At 42.2% G+C, this 24440-nt stretch overlaps 1 protein-coding gene across 1 annotated transcript in view; it reads right to left on the bottom strand.

Moving 5' to 3' along the window:
• The window catches only part of nfatc4 (nuclear factor of activated T cells 4), a 186203-nt gene that overhangs the window by 101827 nt on the left and 59936 nt on the right, over positions 1-24440 (bottom strand). The window contains exon 3 of the mRNA XM_028793592.2: positions 17729-17891. Within this exon, the coding sequence (XP_028649425.2) occupies positions 17729-17891 (163 nt within the window). The remainder of the gene's footprint in view (positions 1-17728; positions 17892-24440) is intronic.

Below are 24440 nucleotides of genomic sequence, written 5' to 3'. Positions count from 1 at the left end.
CAGTGTATGTGTTATCAGAGGACAAAGCTCGTCGACTGTGTTTCATCGCTTAGCACCCGTTCTTTCAAGAGGGTCTCCAGTCCCCTAAAACCCTCAGTCGTTGATTGTTTGTCTTTTCCTCATGCAGTTGACTCCTCCAGGGATCATTAATCGAGGGTCTAAGCTTGACAGGGGACGCATTAACAAGATGATTTAGAAAGGTAAACTGCTCAGTTTATTTTAATTTTATACTTTGAGTCAAAAAGCTTATTTTTTTTAGTTCAATTTGTTCACCCACAGTATTGTATGTTGGTAAATTTGTGGTTCAAAAATTAGAAATTTGATTTCTTCATCTTCAAATGTGATATTACTTTTGGAGGGGTGTGAACATCCATCCATCCATCCATCCATTATCCAACCTGCTATATCCTAACTACAGGGTCACGGGGGTCTGCTGGAGCCAATCCCACCCCACTGCAGGGCACACACACACACACACACACACACACCAAGCATACAGTAGGGACAATTTAGAATCGCCAATGCACTTAACCTGCATGACTTTGGACTGTGGGAGGAAACCCAAGCAGACACGGGGAGAAGGTGTGAACATGAATCGAATATTTTGTAGGGGTGCGAGGCAAAGAAAAGTTTGGGAACCACTGCTTTATAGTATTGTAAGTTAGGCTTTCATAAGTACCATCAAGGCAGGAAATGAAGAGCGTAATGGACGAATGATTAAGTATTTAATGCTGTTATTAATCTTAAATATATTTTTGAGTGATAGACATGAATGAAAATATCGAGCTACCTCAATCATAATATAAATTATACATTATACTCAATGTGACTGCACTGTAAGAATCAATTGCTCAGTTTTTATTGTACATTATGCCATCAACACGGCTCTGTCCAGAGCAAGTAAGGCTGCAGTGCAGTGTCAAATATAAAAACTAAGCAGTACAAAAGAATTACAGCAAATGCCAAACATCCATTCACCCTTTTCTGACTACTTTGTCAGCGCATTGGCTCCGTTTGCAATTGATGCACGCTGGATAGCGTGACCAGGCCCAAGCGCCGTATATGCATCTGTGTGCAAAGAACACGGTCCATGTTCACAGCTCAGTGCGCGGCAGGAATCTTGCCCATTTCCTGTCTTAATTGCATTGCCACTTGAGTGTGAACAGAGCGCACATGCAAACTTTGTTTCCTGTTGACCCAGATTGTTCAGTCTAATTTAGAGAGACGTTTATTATGCACACACAAATGCTCTCTCTCTCACACACACACACACACTCATGGGGATTTATCTATACTGGAATGCTTTAATTCTGGGGATGTTGTGTTGCCTTACCTTTATGTGGCAGCATATAATTAAAGTGGCCTAGTGACTCAGGAATTGGGCTGTTAACCACAAGGCTGCCTAGAGCTATGTGACTAACACCATTAAGAATGGTAAGTTATAGGAATGTGTTAAATCTCCAAGGAGCTGTCCTAACTCACTGTAGGTGAGAGATGGACCTTTGGATTCAATTGAGCGTATAGGAGAAATATTTATAGCTTGGATTCCACATTAATATGGCGCATTGACAAGGGGGGTGAGACAAACCATAAGAGTCAGGTAGAGAACTTTAAGAATTGTCTGCAACTTAACATCAGCAAAACCAAATAACTGGTTATTGACTTTGATCACACCAGGGAGTGGACACAGAGGTGGTGCGCCGCTACAAGTATTTGAGTGTCCACATCAATGACAAGCTGGTCTCATAACACAGAGGAACTATGGGAAAAATGGCAGAGCAGACTCTTTTTTTTCTTCTTAAGAAGACTGCACTCCTTTAATCTCCTTGGTCTTAACCCCAAGCATGACATGGGCTCGAAATCCTATGCAATTACTGTTAACCATGAGTCACACTCGGGGTGACATGTAACGATTCACTTTAACACTCAGAACAGTATTCTGCTACCATCTAGTGGATGAAATAACCCCATGCTGCAAAAAAAATCATGAATACTTCTAGTGGCACATATGTGCATGTGAGAATCACCATCCAGACTCTAAGGTGTGTAATACCACCCCAGGATGAGAGGGGGCACGGTCGTTAATCACATCATCTCCCTTTGCCTGCACAGCATTGATAAGCTGCTCCTTGAAGGCAACTGAGCTCTACCGCCAGTGTCCCAGAGTCCCCTTCTATGTGGGCTGAGATGTTATAAAACCCAAACTTCTCAGAAAATGGCATCTCACTTCAGTTAGAAGACTCCTCATGACTGACCCACTCAGATGAGCCCCTTTTGCTGCCGAGCCTAGTTAGCTGAGATGGCACTTACGGTACAAAGTCTGATTTCTGTTGCGCCACCAAGTGCTTGTTTGTATAGTTTTTTGGGCAATTACATTAAACAGGGTGACCTAACCCCAACCTTTCTTGGGGACACCAGTCGTTCTTCAGTTTATCACACTATGCATTTTGCCATTCTAAGGTAATTCTGCAATGTTTATGAGTGGGACGGAGCGTCCAACTAAAAACACAACAGCAAACGAAAAGCCGCAAAGGCGGTTTTAGAACGAACTGAAATAGAATCTTTGCTCAAATGAAGTGATAGTGATGATGATGATGAATTAGTCCTCAGACGTTGACATGGAAAGTGAAACTGATGTATGATACAGCACTGTACAACCAAAGAGCTGTGACATGCTGAGTGAAAGGACAAGCAAGACATTAGCCCCCTAAGGACTGTTCATAACGCATAAGCAGCTGTCAATGTTCATGTCAGGGGAAATGTGCAAGTTACTGAACCTTGTACTGTGGTAGCCTTCAATAACAAAGGGGGCCTGTCACTCGAGCAGATCAGGCACTGACATTCTACCCTGTCATGTGCAAGCAACTGAAAAAAAACAATAAAAATGCAGAAAGAAACATGGATCACACAAAGGATGTGTTCCAAATCTGCAGTGGTCACTAGACATGCCTTTTCTACTTTATTAATGTTGATGCTCTGGTAGATATAGGGTTTGGTTACACGTAGTAACACATTTTCTTGTTAAAAAAAATAGTTTTTGGCTCATTTTTTTCTGGGGTAAACATAACGTTAAGGTGGATTATATGGGTAGTGACATCCTTCACATGTTCTGCAAAGCTGTAACGGCCAGTGTGATTTTGGATGCTATGGTATGGTGGGCTGGTTACAAGAAAGTCACACCAAATCAGCAAACTAATTAGGAAGGGAGGCTCAATTATGGGATGGATTCTGGACCCCCTGGGGGTAGTAGAAGAGAAGGGAATGAAGAGAAAACCAATGGCCATTATGAACAAAGCTGCACATCGTCTCTTTGACACTCGAGCATTGAGGACTTTCAGACAACAAATTATTCATCTACAGTACATCTTTATAGCATCTGACTGTGACTGAGCTTTTTATCATTAGCCAGAAGTTAGATGATTTATCTTACCTATAAGTCAGTCTGGTGTGTATTTCAGAAGGGCATTGTTGTTTGTTGAAATATAATAATATTTATTTATTGAGCTCCTGTAAAAGCCAAATTTCTCTATGGTGACAAATAAAGCACTATCTATCTATCTATCTATCTATCTATCTATCTATCTATCTATCTATCTATCTATCTATCTATCTATCTATCTATCTATCTATCTATCTATCTATCTATCTATCTATCTATCTATCTATCGTCACACACGTGTGTTTAGGAGACAGCCAAAGGGCTTAAATACAGGTAATTCCATGCCAGGCCAGGGGGTGGTGGAGTGTACTAATTTTCCCTCTCAATCTGTTGCAGACCATTCTAGGGAAATCCCGCCCAGCTCTGGGGCAGCCAATGACGTTCCTTCCGGTTCCGGGGCTGATGACATCACTTCCTTAGCTGGCCTTTAAAAGCCGCCATACTGTCTGAAGAAGTCAGTTCTGTTTTGGACTCAGTTGAATGAACATATATACCAGTTTTGACCTATTTTGCAGCTGTAATCGATTAAATGGGTGGCTGCCCCAAACCTTCTTGATGTCTCATGGTCGTTCTTGTGACACTATCTATCTATCTATCTATCTATCTATCTATCTATCTATCTATCTATCTATCTATCTATCTATCTATCTATCTATCTATCTATCTATCTATCTATCTATCTATCTATCTATCTATCTATCTATCTATCTATCCTCACTCTTTTATATGAAATAATAAATAACAAGCAAGAATCCACAATGGGGCATTTCGCCTAGCATATGTTAACTTGGATGACTGGAAGAAGGTAAGGTGAAACACAATTATTCAGTCTCAGTTTTTAATTTTCCCAATTCATGCAGGAGAAGCTTTCTTAAGGCTGCTTAGTTGGTAACCATAGAAACAGCCGTTGTGCCATGGTCTGAGAAGATGAACTTATTCCAACTGAAAAGAATGCCACTTATATGAAATGCATGCTCACCCATTGCTTTAACCCTAGATGAACAGGCGAGTAGCCATTAATAACCACAGTCCAGGAGGAAAATCGTTATTTCAAATGTTCAGTAGCATTTGTGGTGATCAGAATCTGAAAGGCCAACAATTCAGCTTATCTGACTAACACCATAGCAGCTGTTTTGTCTGTGTACTTACTGTAAATGACCTGTTTCAACCAACTAACATTGGACAGGACTGTAACCCATTTGTCAGGTTTATGCACACTGGGACGGTTTATCCTGATCCATATGCAGTTTGGATGTGGACGGTAGCAGAATACCTGACAAAAATTTCACATGGACATAGGATTAATGTGCATTCTCCTCAAAGGCAGTGACTGTGCCGAGAATATGAACCCTGTATGCCAAACCTGTCAGGCCATTGCAATTGTGATAATATTGTATATACAATATACGTGGTGTCTACTTTAAATGATTGCTTCCAACTATTAACTGCTTCTCTCATTCTGCAAGCAACTCTGACTTGAGGTTTAAATACTGCTTCTGACCAGAAGGAGGCAGCAAAGAGCTCACACAGGTAGGACCCTGTTGCCGATTAAAGAGTATATATATACCATATGTGTGTGCATATATTACACACACACACATATATATATACTGTATACTGCTCAAAAAAGTTAAAGGAACACTCTTTAATAGCATCAAGTCAATGAAACTTCTGGGCTATTGATCTGGTCAGTTAAGTCGCAGAGGGGGTTGTTCATCAGTTTCAGCTGCTTTGGTGTTAATGAAATGAACAACAGGGGCACTAGAGGGGCAACAATGAGATTACCCTCAAAACAGGAATGGATTAACACGTGGAGGTCACTGACATTTTCCCCCCTCATCTGTTTTTTCACTAGTTTTGCATTTGGCTACGGTCAGTGTTACTACTGGTAGCATGAGGCGATACCTGGACCCTACAGAGGTTGCACAGGTAGTCCAACTTCTTCAGGATGGCACATCAATACATGGCATTGCCAGAAGGTTTGCTGTGTCTCCTAGCACAGTCTCAAGGGCATGGAGGAGATTCCACAGTTACTCTAGGAGAGCTAGACAGGGCTGTAGAAGGTCCTTAACCCATCAGTAGCACTGACCAGTATCTGCTCTTTTAGGCAAGGAGGAACAGGATGAGCACTTCCAGAGCCCTACAAAATGATCTCCAGCAGGCCACTGGTGTGAATGTCTCTGACCAAACAATCAGAAACAGACTTCATGAAGAAACAGGGGAACTATGTGAGATTGTTGTTCATTGACTATAGTTCAGCATTCAATACAATAATACCCCGTAGGCTGTTTGTGAAACTGAGGGACTTAGGACTCAACAATCCCTTGTGTACGTGGATGCTGGACTTCCTCACAGGCAGAACACAGGCAGTGACGGTTGGTAACTGTGTTTCCAACACCATCACCATCAACACAGGAGCTCCTCAAGGGTGTGTTCTTAGCCCCCTGCTGTACTCCCTCTACACCCATGACTGCACTGCCATGTATTCCTCCAACACTATTGTGAAATTTGCAGATGACACGGTGGTACTGGGCTTCATCGCGAACAATGATGAGACGGCCTACATGGATGAAGTTACAAACCTGACATTGTGGTGTCAGGAAAACTGCCTCCAGCTCAATGTCAGCAAAACCAAGGTGCTGGTGGTGGACTTCAGCAGGAGACAGCAGCGGGACTATAAGCCCCTCATCATTAACGGGACTCCAGTGGAAAGGGTGGACAGTTTTAAATACCTGGGGGTTCATATGTCTTAGGATCTGACATGGTCTGAACACATCCAAGTTCAGACCAAAAGGGCAAAGCGGAGACTCTACCATCTCAGACAGCTTAGGAAGTTTGGGGTCTCTTCAGGGATTCTAAAGACTTTCTACTCTGGCACTGTGGAAAGTATCCTGACGCAGAACATTACATCCTGGTTTGGAAACTGCTGTGTTCAGGACCGTAAAGCCCTACAAAGAGTGATCCGTGCTGCAGGTTAGCTCTACCATCTATGCAGGACATTTACACCAGAAGATGCAGGACCAGAGCTCTCAGGATGATCAAAGACTCCTCTCATCCCAGCAATAGCCTGTTTCATCTGTTAAAATCAGGCAAAATGCATTGTAGCATCCTGGCCAGGACAGAGAGACTCAGAAGGAGTTTTTATCCTCAAGCCATAAGACTGTTAAATCAGAACATTCCATCTTATCCATGACCCTCTACATACATAGAGAATTGTTGTTTGGTGGCGCGCTAGGGCGCAGCGGCTACTCCGGATTAAAAAAAAAAGGTGCATTTTAGCTATTTTTAACTATTTATTCTGTTCGCACAGTCAATAAATCATGTGTGTGAAAGACACACAAAGACTCTCATACAACCGTGTCACACTTCTGGAAATCAATTCAAGATTTAACACCAACAACTTACCTGAAGACGGTCTAACAAAAGAGCTCCGTGAGCTAGGCCTGCTCCGTGAACCCGCCCCCGAATCACCTACAGGTATCATCCCAGCAAGGAGATGCCGCAAGCGGTGTGAGCGTACCCGGAAGCGCGGTAAACGAGGAGGTGTCCGAGCTAAGCTAAAGGCTAATCCAACCAGACCGGCTGTTCCGTCCATCATTCTGGCAAATGTTCGTTCATTGGACAACAAACTGGACCATATCCGACTTCTAAGAGCAAAACGTCGTGAAGTAAGTGACTGCTGTGTTTTTATCTTCACGGAAACCTGGCTGAATGATAATATCTCCGACGCGGCTATACAGCTAACAGGACTACATGCTATCCGTGCGGATAGAGACGCCAACAGATCTGGAAAAACACGCGGCGGCGGCCTGTGTGTATACATCAACACAGAATGGTGTGGAAACACAGGTATGATCACGAAGCACTGCTCATTGCTGGTGGAATTTGTGGCAGTTAAGTGCAGACCTTATTATTTGCCGCGAGAATTCAGTATTATTGTCATTGTGGCAGTGTATATTCCTCCCGATGCAAATGCTAAGGAGGCGCTATGCGAACTGTATGAGGCCATCGGTGACCTGCAATCTCGCCACCCTGAGGGATTTTTTATTATCGCTGGGGACTTCAATCAAGCGAATTTAAAGACTGTTCTGCCTAAACTCCACCAGCATGTTAAATTTCCGACAAGAGGAGACAATATATTGGATTTGGTATACACTAACATCAAGTCTGCATATAGAGCAACTCCCCACCCTCACATTGGACTGTCTGATCACATTACAGTAATGCTTACTCCGGCATATATGCCATTGCTGAAGAGAACAAAGCCGTTAATAAAGCAGATCAGAACATGGCCAGATGGAGCTACTGAAGCCCTGCAGGACTGTTTTGAGAGCACAGAATGGAGTGTCTTTAGAGAAGCGGCGACCATTGATCATCACATTGACATTAATGAGTATGCCGAAGCAGTGACAGGATACATTGACAAATGCATTGGAGATGTCACCGTCATCAAATCTGTCTCAACACACGCTAACCAGAAGCCATGGTTCACAGCAGAAGTTCACGAGCTGCTGAAAACAAGGGATGCTGCCTACAAAGCCAATGACGAAGTGGCACTCAGAGCAGCTAGAACCAACCTGTCCCGAGGCATTAAGTTAGCAAAGCGGGAGTACTAAAAGAAAATTAGTGATCATTTCGCCTGCTCAAGAGATTCTCGTCGAATGTGGCAGGGCATCCAAACCATCACGGATTATAAGGCCCCACCGCATATGTGTGTTAACGACACCTCTCTTCCAGACGCTCTTAACACCTTCTATGCCAGGTTTGAGACACAGAACAATAAACCAGCATGGAAGACCATCCCCTCTTCAGACAATCAAGTTTTGTCTCTGTCTGCAGCTAGTGTGAGAAGGACTCTCATCAAGGTCAACCCACACAAAGCTGCTGGACCAGATAACATACCTGGACGTGTGCTCAGAGCTTGTGCTGACCAGCTGACTGATGTCCTAGCGGACATCTTCAACATCTCCCTGAGTCAAGCTGTTGTGCCACAATGTTTTAAAAACATCACCATCAGACCTGTCCCAAAGACAGCTACAGCCTCAGAACTCAATGACTACCGCCCAGTGGCACTCACTCCAATCATTATGAAGTGCTTTGAGCGGTTAGTTTTGAGTCACATAAAGAATCAGCTGCCCCCGAAACTGGACCCTCTACAGTTTGCATATCAATCAAATCGATCAACTGACGATGCAATTTCAATGGTATTCCACCTGATCCTGTCACATCTGGATCACCGCAATGCACATGTAAGAATGCTGTTCATTGATTTCAGCTCAGCATTCAATACTATCATTCCCAGGCAGCTGATAAGTAAGCTGGATCTGCTCGGACTCAACACCTCCACCTGCAACTGGATTCTGGACTTTCTCACTGAAAGACCTCAAACAGTGCAGATTGGGAATAAAAGATCAAACACCATCACACTGAGCACAAGTGCCCCCCAGGGTTGTGTGTTGAGCCCGCTACTCTTCACGCTGTTGACCCATGATTGCCCCTCCAACTCTGACACAAACCACATTATCAAGTTCGCCGTTGACACTACAGTAGTGGGACTCATTGAGAACGATGATGATGCGGCGTACAGAGAAGAGGTGGAACGGCTGGCACTTTGGTGTAAAGACAATAATCTGTCTCTTAATGTTGAAAAGACAAAAGAGTTGATGGTTGACTTCAGGAAGACAAAGGCTGTCCATCTTCCACTCAACATTGATGGCGTCACAGTAGAGAGAGTGAAGAGCACCAAGTTCCTAGGTGTTCATATCACAGAGGACCTGTCCTGGACCAAAAACACCAACTATCTTACAAAAAGAGCCCAGCAGCGTCTTTACTTCCTGTGATGACTGAAGAAGGTGCACCTCTCTAAACCCATACTTACCACCTTCTACAGAGGCACCATAGAGAGCGTCCTGACCAGCTGTATTACAGTCTGGTATGGAAACTGCCATGCCTCCGACCGCAAAGCCCTTCAGAGGATTGTGCGGACTGCTGAGTGCATCATTGGCAGCTCTCTACCCAGTCTGCAGGAGATCTACACCTCACGCTGCCTTCATAAAGCCACTAGCATCATGGCTGACCCCCACCACCCCTCCCACCAACTGTTTACTCCTCTTCCATTTGGAAGACGACTCTGCAGCATCAGGAGCAGGTCTGTGAGATTGTACAATAGTTTCTTTCCCCAAGCAGTCCGGCTCCTGAACACCATGCTGCCCTCCTCCACACTGGACTCTTTACTCCACACACTCTCTGGATTACATAATACTACTTAATACTGTATATGTTTTTTAGTTTTATATATATATATATATATATATATATATATATATATATATATATATATATATATATATATATATATATATATATATATATCTTGTGTACTGCACCTTTTGACTCTGGAGGACGATATTTCGTCCCACTGTGTACTGTAAGTATATTGTTAGGATGACAATAAAGCTCTACTACTACTACTACTACTACTACTACTACTACTACTACTACATAGACTGGACTGTAAGTTGTACTGTGCCATCTACCCTTACCTTGTTTTGGAATTGGTCTGTCATTTAACTATGCACCTGTCTAACTTTGGTTTTGCACAATAATCACCGCACTATTGCACCTTAACATTTAATTCTACTTTATTCACATAATTTATTATGTTTTATTATATTGTTATCTTTCAATGTATGACTTTTTGTTAATCTAACTGATATTCTTCTAACTTTGCACAGTTTTTGATAAGTGGATCAGGATGCATTTCACTATGTGTTGTCCTGTATAACTATGCATGTGAATCTTGAATCATGAGGATGGCCTGAAGGCCTGATGTCCTCTAGTGGGCGTTGTGCTCATTGCCCGGCACCGTGGAGCTCAATTGGCATTTGCCATAGAATACCAGAATTGGCAGGTCCACCACTGGTGTCCTGTGCTTTTCACAGATGAGAGCAGGTTCACCCTGAGCACATGTGACACACGTGAAAGGGTCTGGAGAAGCCATGGAGAATGTTATGCTGCCTGTAACATCGTTCAGCATGACCGGTTTGGTGGTGGGTCAGTGATGGTCTGGGGAGGCATATCCATGGAGGGACACACAGACCTCTACAGTCTAGACAATGGCACCTTGACTGCCATTAGGTATCGGGATGAAGTCCTTGGACCCATTGTCAGACCCTGTGCTGATGCAGTGGGTCCTGGGTTCCTCCTGGTGCACAACAATGCCCAGCCTCATGTGGTGAGAGTATGCAGGCAGTTCCTGGAGGATGAAGGAATGGATACCATTGACTGACCCCCACGCTCGCCTGATCTCAATCCAATAGGACACCTCTGGGACATTATGTTTCGGTCCATCCGACGCCGCCAGGTTGCACCTCAGACTGTCCGGGAGCTCAGTGATGCCCTGGTCTAGATCTGGAAGGAGATACCCGAGGACACCATTTGTCGTCTCATTAGGAGCATGCCCCCCCCCCTTGACGTTATCAGGCATGCATACAAACACGTGGGGGCAATACAAACTACTGAGTACGATTTGGAGTCGCTGTAATGAAATTTCAGCAAAATGGACTAGCCTGCCACATCATTATTTCAGTTTGATTTTCGGGGTGTCTTTGAATTCAGCCCTCTGTAGGTTGATAATTTGCATTTCCATCAAGCAATGTGGCATCCTTTTGTACCTAACACATTAGCCAGTCCATATCAGTAGAGATAGCCAGCAGGATTTTTTTTCCCCATTGAGATCTGATGTGTTTTCAAAGTGTTCCTTTAATTTTGTTGTGTGCAGTTTATATATATATATATATATATATATATATATATATATATATATATATATACAGTATATAAAACCACAAGTTATTTTTCTTAACAATGGAAACAATTAGACAACTCATTAAGTGTTATATTTCTAAACCAATCCAATGTCTTATGAAGGCAGTGCTCAAAGTGCTCAAAATCCTATTAGACTTACTATATAAATCTATGCTCTATGGGAGGAGAGTACATTTCACGTTTTAAAAATAAATTTAACATGATGCAGAGGAAAAACCTTTCTGAAGCATCAGATTATACATTGGCATTCAGCTTTGTTAATGGACAAATGGTAAACTTGACCGGCTTGTTATCGCAATGTGCTGTGTGTGCTCTCTGTAGTTGTTGATTTAAGCTTGAAAGAACTGGCAGCTATATTTATGAAAATCCGAACTGCAAAATATGTATTTGATGTAAACACTGTGTCACACCCTGTCAAAAGCTCTGCCGTTAAGAAAGCTGATATTGAAGAGCCACAGCAGTTACAGATTTCAGCATTCAAAATACCCAAATCAAGAAATCTTCCTAACAACACCAGTAAATGCACTGATGTAGCTGCACAACATCCACCTACTGACTGTATGTCTAAATGAATAACTAAAATTTAACATTAATATCTAAATACAAACATACCATAACAAAATAACTGCAGTGTTTAAATATGTTGCATATTGAAAGACCACAATGCTCATCTAAACTCTCTTTGCTGCTGTAATATCATATAGTGATGTAATAGTTAAAATGACAGAAAGGTACCATAGCACACAGAGGCACTGTGTGGAGTGTGGTGCCCAGTAGCTGCTGTGGTCTACGTGTGTGTGTCTGTCTGTCTCCCTCCATTGTCGTAGCACTCATTATAATGTGCAAATGAATTGTTAAGTTCCCTTGTGCTACTGAGCTCCTGAATGCATAACAGAAATTTTAACTTCTTATTTTATCTTGGCACCAAGTCTTTTTTTCATTATCTTTTGCTCTCTCCCTGAAGCCCCGCTGGTGGTTTAAAATGCATGGACTGGAGATATGGGGGACGGGTGTTTTAGGAAGAAGCCTTGTGGGTACCGACAGCCTTTGCAGCACAGGATTTTGATTCTATTCACTCCATTTTTTTAACGGTTTGTTTCCAGGTGTGTATTTTAACTTGAGAATCACGTCTGGCTCTGTAAGTCTAATTAAGGAGAGTAGGAAAGCCAGAACTGATTTTAATACAATGGATCTTGAGCCTCCAGAGGACTTCTGAGGGCTTCTCTTTCTCTGGAAGTTAATACCTACCTGAGATTTAAATGCCACTCCTTGTAATGGTCACATTGATTCTAGAGTCTGGAGGTGAGTGGGATTAAAGGCTCAGCTGCCCAGGAAGCAATGCAACCAAAGACAAGGAGGTTGTTTTACATGCTGGTCACTTGAACTTGCCACTGTGACGGCGCGGGTTATCTCCACACTCCCACTTAACGTTAAGGGCCTCTTGAACCCACAACCGTCGATAACGTAACCAAGTGATGGGCCTCGGCTAGTGAAGACACATACGCAGTGAACAAGGCTTGGGTATATAAAAGTGTATAGTGCTTTTAATAAACTTTCATAACAAAGAACATGTACAACAAAATACAGTGCAAAGACATAATCTCCCATAAATAAATAATCCATAAAATGAGAGTGCCCCTTGTGGAGGTTAAAATCCCTAAATCAGTGTTTCTCAACCTTTAAGTATTTGCGACCCGAGTTTTCATAACAGTTTTAATCGCGCCTCCCTAACGTTTTTTTGAAAGGAGCCCACTAATACCAATTTGTTCTTTTTTAATTAATGATATATCATAGATGCATATTTTATTATACCTACTGTCGCAGGAGGCTGGGGGACAGACCCGGCCGGGACGCCTGGAAGGACCGGGAGGTGGCGTATTCGTCCTCCGCGCCATGAGGGGGCAACCGCCCTGGAGTTGGAGAGGGCCACGAAAGAGGAGCAAGGAGGCTCAAGCACGTTGGGGCCCGTGCCTACCACCAGGGGGTGCTCTGAGCCTCATTAAGCCCGGGAAATGTTTACTTCCGCCACACCCGGGAAGATGGAGGATGATCCTTCCAGGCACCCCCGGAGTGCTTCCGGGTGCAAGGGCAGCACTTCCGCCACACCAGGAAGTGCTGCCGGAAGATCATCAAGCACCTGGAGCACATCCGAGTGAGAATAAAAGGGGCCACCTCCTTCCAATCTTGGAGCTGGAGTCAGGAGTGGGAGCAGGACAAAGCTCCCGTGGAAAGAGGAAAGGCGGCCCACGGACGTTGAGAGAAAGGCCCGTATTGACGGTGGTTAGTGCTGGGAAGCACTGTGTGCTGAGTGGGACTGTTTATAGGAGAACTGTGAATAAACGTGTGTGCTTTTATATAAAGACGTGGTGTCAGTCTGATGGTGTCCGGACATGTCTCACACTATTTAACTTTTATCGACATTTTTCTAACTCTATATTTATTTTTCTAGTATCAGAATGCAGTTTAAGTTAATTTGTTTTGGTTTCAATAGATGTATTTTTCATATTTTCGATTCTTGTTTTCTTTTTTTCACATCTTCGTGCCCCCCCTTTTTGTTACTTTGCCGCCCCCTTAGGGGGGCCTGCCCCACAGATTGAGAAACACTTCCCTAAATAATCCATAAAATGATTCTATTCAATGAGGTTAAAAACTCATACAGGCATTCACTTAAAACCTTTGAGTCACGGTGCCCCTTTTTAAAATAAATGTCTCCTTGGCTTACCCTGTCCAGGTCTTGCAGCCCAAGGAGACGTCAACACCAGCAGGAGCAGGCTGCTTTCATCTGGCTCGTGTCCTCATCTGTCCCTGTGAAGTTACCTTTCCGAGTCTTGTTCCTGCCTCCATCGTTCCTTCTCTTACCATAGCCACCCAGGCTCAACTGCCCAGGAAGCTGTAAGGCAGGAACAAGAATCCATTATTGACTTTGTTATTTCTTTAATTGCTACTTTTATGTATCATATTTTGATTATTTCTCCCTTTTTTATTTTGCTTGAAAAAAGATGCATGATTTTGATGTTTGGGAAAGCAGTGTGGCATAATGTCTGTTATGAACCAGTCTAGTTCCCTATTTCTGTGGAAGATACTATTGATTATTTATTATTCTCATTGTGTTTGTGACCATCAGTTTGGTGACCATTGTGTTTACAACATTAACTCTTGTTGCTAGTCTGTATTTACTTAAGATGATGGCATCCTAGTCTTAGTATCCTCATTATAGATCCCAAAAAAAGATAAAATTCAAACAAGCAAGTATAAGTGAAGGTAGAAAGATACCCAAGTGGGTGGACGTTCCTCTTCTCATTGATCTCGTTGTTTGCTGACTTTGTTTCAAGTTTACTGTCTTGGTTGTGATTATCTGACTGCAGATTCTTGCTTATTGTCAGACTACTGTGAATGCCTTCTCCATTTAGATTTCCATCAATCCCTTAGCATCATGTTTGTTTAAAAATGTCCATGTACTACCTTACAAGAGAAGAGCGACAAGAAGCCAACAATGAAAGCCTTTAAACATGCCACGTGTCCACTAGCAGAAAATTAAAAATGAAACTCAAAGGCCCACACCAACACATTAACCAGAGGATGTATTCGGCAACCCTAGAAAGACCTTTAGAGCACAGTATTTGGTTTGTTTTTATTTATAAACATGGACAACTGGAAAAGTGCACTGCTTGCTTATATAATTTGTAATCAATTACATCATAACGACAATGTGTGTGCTGATCACAAGATGGTAACGTGGCACCTTTGCTACAACTAAATAATCATAGCCCCTAGGAAAAGTAAGAAAATGCCAGGAAATGCGATCAAAAGCAATACTCAGAATGGTATAATATCTGTAGATGCCACATTGGCTGGACGGGCATCCTGGCCAGAAGAGGGGATGATTCCTTACCCGGACGGGAGGCTCCTAGTAGGCAGACAAGGGGGAGGAGAAGCGGATCAGTCCCATAAAGAAGGACCAGAAGGGGTGCACGGAGAGCCCACTGAAGAATGAAGATGTCGCTGGAGGCTTTTTCCTCCCCCAGCATGCTAGATGGCAGCAGTCCCGGATATCAGTCCCAAGTGGAACCTTTTCCTTATTGGTACAAAATTAAACATTTTCCAAAACTGATCACTTTTCATTTGTTATTGATAATTCCTCTGTCTCCCCTTCCCCACAGGTTAAGAGTCTGGGTGTCATCCTTGACAGTACTTTATCCTTTCAGTCCCACATCAATAACACCTCCTGGTCTGCATATTTCCACTTGCGTAACATTAATCGTATTCACCAACCGCCCCCGCCTCACACCCCATACCACTGCTATCCTTGTTCATATCCTTGTCACCTCTCGTCTGGATTATTGCAATTCTTTTTTCTTTGGTCTTTCTCGCAGATCTCTTTATAAGCTTCAACTGGTCCAGAATTCAGCTGCCCGCATCATTACTAGAACCCTCTCTATTCACCATATCACTCCCGTTTTGCAGCAGCTTCATTGGCTTCCAGTTCAGTTCCAAATTCAATTCAAGATTCTCCTACTAACTTTTAAGGCTCTCCACAACCATATCTTTCTGACCTCCTCCATGTTGCCATTCTCTCCCGTACCCTTAGATCCTCTTCCTCCATCCACTTGACTGTCCCCTTCGTCCGTCTTACCACAACTGAATGCTCTGCTCCCCAGCTCTGGAACTCACTACCACCTGAGCTTAGAAGTATTGAATCATTCTCACTTTTCAAATCTTAACTTAAGACTCATTTGTTTAAGACAGCTTTTTCTCTTTGATTACAATTGCTCTGTCTGATTTTAATTTTTGTATTTTATTTTTGTTAATAATCTGTGTTTTGTCTATTGTTTGGTGTCCCTGAGTGTTTAGAAAGGAGCCTACAAATAAATAAAATGTATTATTATTATTATTATTAGTCTGGCAGAGCTGCCCTGCTGGAGTCACTGGGTGCCACGAGGCAGCGCTGTAGGGAGACAAGCTCCCTGTTATAATGGGCTTCCATATGACACAGAAGTACTTCCATTGGGCAATTGCCTTGGCACCGGAAGTACACCATAATAAAAGGGGCCGCATTCCCCTATCCAGGTGAGTCGGAGCTGGGAGGACATGGGGCATCACTCCACTCGAGGAGGGCAGTGCGGTGGTGAGAGAGAATATTGTGAGAAGATAGAGAAATCTGTGCTTTGTGTTACTTTGAGTATTGTGGTGTAATAAACACACCTGTATTTGAACCCGGGACTCTATGAATGTTTGGGTTTTTGGGGCTTGCTGATGCCCCTGGTTCCATCACACATCATTAAAATAGGTGAAATACGATGACATGACAGCAAAGTGTGGTGCAAATTAAACATTTAAAAAGGTGTAAATATCATATCAAATAAGCATAATATATAAAATACACAATTGTTTGTAATACTGGAAATTAAAGTGAAGGGCATTTGGGGAATCTTGAACAAACTACTGAGCCATCCATGCAGTTAAAGCAGGAACCTCAACAGCCTTAAAGAAGCATATGGTACATTTGTTTAGCTTAATCAGAGAAGTCATTAATTTGTGCACTTCATGTTTAGGCCGATCAGTGTGATTCCATTAATCTGAGTCATACAGGAAGAGTGAGCTGTAGTGTCCGCATCACACAAACACGTTACAATAATAAATGCACATATTGTATACGGATGTGGCTTGATATTACGCTGTAGTCTGAATTTGTGCAATTACGCCAGTGGTATGATCATTAAGCTCAATCCTTAGATGTTCAATGGGAAAAAGTACAAATTAAATCTCTTAATACACTATGCATTTATGAAAAATGATAGTCCTAAAGTAAATAAATAAATACATATTTATTTATTTATTTATTTATTTATTCTAACCTAATTATACAAATTCCACAAGCAATGCCAATTCATTTTGGACGAGATTTTATTTTTTAGCAACATTAGAGTTGCTTAACCAACAGCAATTAGGAAACTGTAGCTAATAATGACTTTAGGTTATGCTTTTCTATTAGACGTTTTGGAAAAACCCAATCATACCAATGAAACACAGAAAAAGCTATGCAATTTGGCTATCATTCTGTAATATGACCCCTGACTCAGTTTATAAGGTTAAGGGAAAGGGGCAATTTTTTCTTTTTTTTTTCCCCAGACTCATTATTCTCCGCAGTCCTGACCGAAATCGAGTCCAATCACTTAAACAGTGTGCCAGGAAACAGGAGCTACTGGAGTGGGACAGGATTCAGTGCCAGCACCCAAAAATCAGACGATGGTTTGAACTGGGCAGCTCTCTTCTTATTGCATTTTCATTAGTGTACTATGTACAAATAATAAAGCGATGGGCACACCACGTACATTCTCACTTATCCACTCTCACTGTTGCCCCTTAGTTTCAGTACCTTCTACAGGGTGTTTAGTACATTAATTGTGCCACACGTCTAAGTGTCGCGCATAAAAACTATGCAAAGGAATGAAACACACTTACCTTAACAATGGGGTGCCCACCAGGAGACGCTTTAACGGCCCCTCGACTTCCCTCAGTCTCATAGTGGGCGCGATGATGGGATCGAGGCTGGACGTCAATTCTCAGTTCATACTGGTCAAACTGTGAAGGCAACGGCCAGTCCAGTGGAGGTAGCGCCGAACTCCTGAAATAAAGAAACACGTTTAACTAACTCGTTGAAGTATTTTACAAAATGCTGAGTTAGGTTTTACCTGTTAGGGCTGCAAAATGGAGCTCAAGACTTACTTACTTCCATAACTTATTTTGGATTTCATTGATTCATATCAACAAAAACATATAACATGACAGGATGATCTTATATTTAAGATTTAGTATTAATGTTTTAACATAGCATAACATTCTCAGACCAGCGTAACCAACTGAGGGGAGTTGAGGGGCTGGAGCCTAAGTCACTAAGTCACTCTGGATAGGACACACTCACACACTCAACCAATGTACATTAACTTTTTGAGGGCTGAATATTTTTACTGCACACAAAGCAAAGGTTTCAAACATAAATCAACTTAAAATGTCTATTTCTGTGTGCTGTGGCTGCTGTTGGTGTCTGTTTGTCATCTCTGGCAGCTGCTTGAAGGCCAGAAGGAATGCCGTGGCGGTCTGGCTGCCTAGCATTCTTCATGTGGTGGTGGCAGCCACAGTGCGATGCAATCTGATTCATACCTCTTGCCATCGTCAGGGCCAGAGTCCTTCTAGGCGAACGTTGCCATAGACACATAAGCTACGTGAACGTGTTCTACACTATGATCGGCTGTTGCGGATACCTCACTTTCGTTTTTGATCTCCATCTCCAGACCACCTGCATCAAAATCAGAGTCTGACAAGTCAGAGTCCGATTCAGTGATAATATACAAAATGGCACCCGTGGAGTGTTTCACTTTGGTCACTCACCAGATGTTCGATGCCATTTTAGAAGTTGTTTGCTCTTCACTACTCATTCACGCAAAGAAAATCAAAGTCAAATCATGGAAGCTAACTTTCCTTCTAGCAAAGAGAGTGAAACTAAAACGTATCAGCGAGTTCTGTTGCCATTTACAGCTGATTACCATCCTCTACCCCTGAATTTTGACAAAAGTCAACATCTTGTACACACTTTTAAAACTGCTTAATCAAATTCAAGTGTAAAGCAAGAACCAAACTTGGACGTGGTGCCAGTCACTCATGGGGCAAACAAATCTTACATTGGGCTCACTGTAGAAACACGAAACAACACAAAAATCTTTGGGATGTGGAAGAAAAATCCACACATACACAGGAATAACATACAAACTCCATAGAGATAGCGACCAGGGGTGCAACTAGAGCTCAGGGTGCTGTATGGTGTCTCTAACAAGTACTCACCCGCTTTGAAGTTTTCACATTTTATTGATTCACAGTGGATTTCATTTGGATTATTTGACACTGGTCAAGAGAAAAAGACTCTTTAATGTCAAAGTGAAAAACAGATCTCTGCAAAGTTGTCTAAATTAATTATGAATATAAAACACAAAATAAATTATTACATAACTAATTCACCCCTTTCAATACGACCCACCCCAATCATCCCTTGTGCAGCTAATTGGCTTTAGAAGTCACATGATTAGTTAAATGGAGATCACCTGTTTGGGGCTTCAGTTAGTTTTAGTATAACTACACCTGCATGTGGAAGGGCCAACGTGTGTTGAGTCAGTATGGTGGCCTAACCTAGACAATAAAGTCATAAAGAACACTCCAAGTAATTCTGTGAAAAAGGGGGATCAAAAAGCATAAGTCACGGGATGGAGACAAGAAAATATCCAGGTCACTGAATATATTTCTTTGAGTCCAGTTAAATTAATCATGTCGAAATGGAAAGAGTCTGGTATTGCTGGAAATCTGCAACAGCAGGCTGTCCACAAAAACCGAGTGATCGTGGAAGAAGATGACAAGTGAGGAAGACAACAACAACAACATTTATTTATATAGCACATTTTCATACAAAAAGTAGCTCAAAGTGCTTTACATAATGAAGAAAAGAAGAATAAAAGACAAATAAGAAATTCAAATAAGACAACCTTAGTTAACATAAAAAGGAGTAAGGTCCGATGGCCAGGGTGGACAGAAAAAACAAAAAAAAACTCCAGAAGGCTGGAGAAAAAAATAAAATCTGTAGGGGTTCCAGGCCACGAGACCGCCCAGTCCCCTTTGGGCATTCTACCTAACATAAATGAAATAGTCTTCTTTGTAGTTAGGGTTCTCACGGAGTCACTTTATGCTGATGGTTATACAGACTTCTGGCTTTTAATCCATCCATCATTGTTGGAACATCATGGTGCTTTGGGTAGATGGTGGAAGTGAGGAAGGCCACCAAGAGACCAAGGAGTTTCAAGCTGAGGTTGGAGAAACTCTGCAGACAACATCAGTTGACCAGGTGCTTCACCTGTCACAGCTTTACGTGACAGAGGCAAAGAGACAAAAAACTGACACGACAGCTTGGTTAGAGTTTTCCAGAAGGCTCATGGGAGACTCAGAAGTCAAGAAGAAGGTTCTGTGGACTGATGAGACCAGAACTGAGATTTTTGGCCATCAGACTAAATACCATGTTACACTGCACATTAATGAAAAGCCATCCCTACAGTGAAGCATGGTGGTGGCAGCATCCTGGTGTGGGGACAGTTCTCAGCAGCATAACCTGGAAAGCATACAGCAACATATTGGGAAATCCTGGAGAAAATCCTGATTCATTTTGCAGAAAACCTGTGCCTTGGGGAAGGTTTATTTTCTAGCAATATAATGACAACAAGTATAAAGTCAACGACACACAGGAATGACTTAAAAATAACAACGTTAATGCTGTGGAGTCAAAGTCCTAATCTCGATCAAATTGAGAATTTGTGGCTGGACTTGACAAAGGCTGTTCACTCACGATCTCCATTCACCCGAATATTCTTATATAACAAAGGACTGGAGGCTGCTTTTGTCTCCAATAGACCGGATTATTGTATTTCTCTATACCTTGGAGTGAGTGAGTCAGTCAGTCTGTCAGTCAGGCTCTTCTATCCTGAAGGTCGCAGAGGTCTACAGAGAGCCCCTTGATCTTCATGACTTGGTATTTGTCCCTACATACAATGTGAATTGTGAGACCTTACATACACAGGGGGTGGCTTTTCTAAACGATGTCCAATCAATTCTGTTTGCTACAGGTGGACTCCAGTCAAGTTATAGACACATCTCAAGAAGAATTAAAGCAAACAGGAAGCACCTGATCATAATATGGAGTGTAACAGCAAAGGAGCTGAAGACTTCTGCAAAAGAGAGATTTCAGTTTGTGATTTTGTAAAAATCTGCATACTTTTCTAAAAACACATTTTTACTTTGACATTATGGGCTACTGAGTGTAGATTGGTGAACAAAAATGTAAAAATTGAAACATTTAAAATTAAATCCACAACGTCATTAAAGAGTGCAGAGAGTTAAGGGATTGGAATACTTTCTGCGTGGCGGTGAGGGTGAGTAGGCACTAAGTATCGGGATGAGATATTTGGAGTTCTGACAAGCTCGATGGATTGAATGTTCTCCTCTAATTTGTCAAGATTCTTATGTTCCTACACGGTGGGTGAGTGTGTCCTACCATTGACTGCAGCTCCGTCCTTGTGTCTCTTGCTACTGGGGTAGGCTTCTGCAGACAGTGGGTTTCCCTACATTTTCCTAATAATTCCCTTACAAAAAGCAAAAACCTGGATCAATTTTGAGATTTCAATGTTTCAATGAGGGACGGCACAGTGGCGCAGTGGGTAGCGCTGCTGCAGTTGGGAGACCTGGGGACCTGGGTTCGCTTCCCGGGTCCTCCCTGCGTGGAGTTTGTATGTTCTCTCCATGTCAACGTGGGTTTCCTCCCACAGCCCAAAGACATGCAGGTTAGGTGGATTGGTGATTCTAAATTGGCCCTAGTGTGTGCTTGGTGTGTGGGTGTGTTTGTGTGTGTCCTGCGGTGGGTTGGCACCCTGCCTGGGATTGGTTCCTGCCCTGTGTTGGCTGGGATTGGCTCCAGCAGACCCTCGTGACCCTGTGTTTGGATTCAACGGGTTGGAAAATGGATGGTTGGATGTTTCAATGACAATGTATTGACAAAAAGGTAACATGCAGCTTATCAGATTATAAAACATGTTAAATTCTCCTGGATTCACAAATACAATCATTAGTGTTCTACTTTGCTGAAAGTGTATGCTGGAGAATTTAATGTATAAACAGCTAGAGCAGGAGTTTCAAACTCAAGGCCCGTGGGCAGAATTGGGTCTCTTGGACCCTTTCAAAGCAGCCCACTTCATTAATATTCAAGGCATGTTAAATACATCCCTCTGATTGTATCTGAATATAATTTACATTTACAGCTGCCATTAAAATGCATCTCCTGCACAGAATAGCCCACCACCATTACTAATCTGTAATTTGAAAGGAAACTGGCTGATCTTACTCTAAAAGAAAATGTGAAAAGAAGGTGACATCTTCACCCACTGGGCTCACTTTATAGAGCTGCCATGGTGTCAGGGCCAGCCACCCCTAAACCATCTAGAGCTTAAGCAAATGTCACATTACCTGACATCTAGCCATTGGGTATGTCAGTCTTACGAATGCAGTTGCTGATCTCGTTGCCGGACTATGTCAATTTAAATGAATGAAAATTACTGGACACACCAGCATTCTGGCACAGCCATGCTTGCCCTTTTTTATGACAGCCAATAATGTGTGGCCTGATGGAGCCGCTGCTGTACGAAGGTTTAACAGGTATAGCCAGTTCTGCCACAGTATCTGCCTCTTTTTTTCTTTTCTCCATTCTGTCATGGCACTTAAAGAATGAAACATTAGACAGATGAGCTTCTCTTCTGTTTGTGAGGTCAAAAACACCCATGTTCCTTCTTCCTCGTCACTGCATTGTATGTGTTGTACTTCCTAATGAGCACTTATTGGTTGTCAGCTCTCATGCACACAGAGCTCACTTCTACAACTAAAGACAAAATCAAACTTGCTTGATGTTATTGGAGTGAGTCATGGTCTAGCATTGGACTATTGATTAGTAACACTAGTGACTAGTAGTCCCTGGATATGCTATAATTTGCAACTGGCTTTTACAGGCTATGCCATCAACTGCCTCCGACTCATTAAGATTATGTAAATGAAGACTACGCCTCAAAATTGCTTGAAAAGAAGTTTGATGTAACATGGCCTTTGCCTTACTGCTGCCACCGCTGTACATGATTTATTTGTCTTTCCTCTTTTATGGTTTTTGTATGCAGATAGAAATCATATTTGCATTTTTTTCAATTGAGTTTGGTTGATTTTTTTGTATTGCACGCGCTTTGCTTGTGTTAAATATCATCAAAATCGATTTCGGACCAAAAACAAATGTGTCTTTGTGTTACCACACCAGCACACTTCCTCCCATTTTTTAAATCTGGTTCAGCACCATCAGATCGTGACACAGGTGTTCTTTGATTTAGCTACAAATTGTCACATGATGTCCTAACTGCTGCCCTCACTCAGTTTCGTGCGCTGACATAATTTCTTCATTCAAAGCTAATTTTTTGATCCTGTGGCTACTGGTAGCTTTACTAACCCATTTCTGTTGTTCAAGAAAAGAAAAGCCAATAAAGAGGGAAGGCAGTTCCATGAGGGATGCAAGGCAGAACATACAATTGTGATGAGCAGAGAGATATTTTTGTGTCTTATTTGTAAAGAAGACATGTTTGTTGATATACCCTGGTCCACAATGAGTATATAAAATGTTTTTGGCTTTCATTAAAATTGCGTTTAAAACCACTGTGCTAGAGCAGTGTTTCCCAACCTTGGTCCTGGGGGCACACTGTGGCTGCGGGTTTTTGTTCCAACCAGATTCCTAATTAGTGACAACACCTGATAGAACTGATCTCATTTAATTAGCTTGGATTATTTTTCTTTTATTCTACATTCAGAAAAGCATAGCACCATGATTTTTACATTTAGAAGACATGCCTACTGGGTAGGCATCACATAGGAACTCTAAAAAATAAACATTTATGTGTTTACCGACAATAACGTATTTAGTGACATGTATGTTTTGCATAAGCTATTAAATTCAACAGAATTAAAAGTGTTTTGCTCTTGATTTTCTTTTCTATTCAATGTCTGGTGCATCACATTGCAGTGTCCAACAGTAGTCAGCAAGCATTGACGGATTCCAGGTGCCCTGGTATCGTTTCTCCATCGTAGAAATGTCCTGGTGAAACCTTTCACCGTGTTCGTCACTGACAGCACCAAGATTTGCGGGGAAGAAGTCCAAGTGTGAGTGGAGGAAATGAATCTTGAGTGACATGTGGCACTTCATTGTCTTGAATGCTTTGAGAAGTTTGTCTACCAGCTGAATGCAGTTTGGGGCTCTGTACTTGGTTCTGTATTTGCCCAGAAAATTGTCAACAACGTCTTTGAAGGCTTTCCAGGCAATTTTTTCCTGCCCAACTAACAGATCTTCAAACCGCTTCAAACCACTCATAACATGTCTGATCTGGGGGCCAACAAAAATGCATCAGTTATTCTTGGGAACATCTGTTGTAAATAATGAAAACCTTCGCCTTCCTTGTTCAGTGCTTTCACGAAATTCTTCATGAGTCCCAGTTTTATGTGAAGAGGAGGCAAAACTATTTTTGCTGAGTCGACAAGCGATTCGTGTGCCAAATTTTTCTGT

Source organism: Erpetoichthys calabaricus, chromosome 2, assembly GCF_900747795.2.
Source record: "Erpetoichthys calabaricus chromosome 2, fErpCal1.3, whole genome shotgun sequence".
Taxonomy (NCBI): Eukaryota; Metazoa; Chordata; class Cladistia; order Polypteriformes; family Polypteridae; genus Erpetoichthys; species Erpetoichthys calabaricus.
Note: the sequence above shows the minus strand (reverse complement) of the source record. Positions and strands in the feature narration are given on the sequence as shown.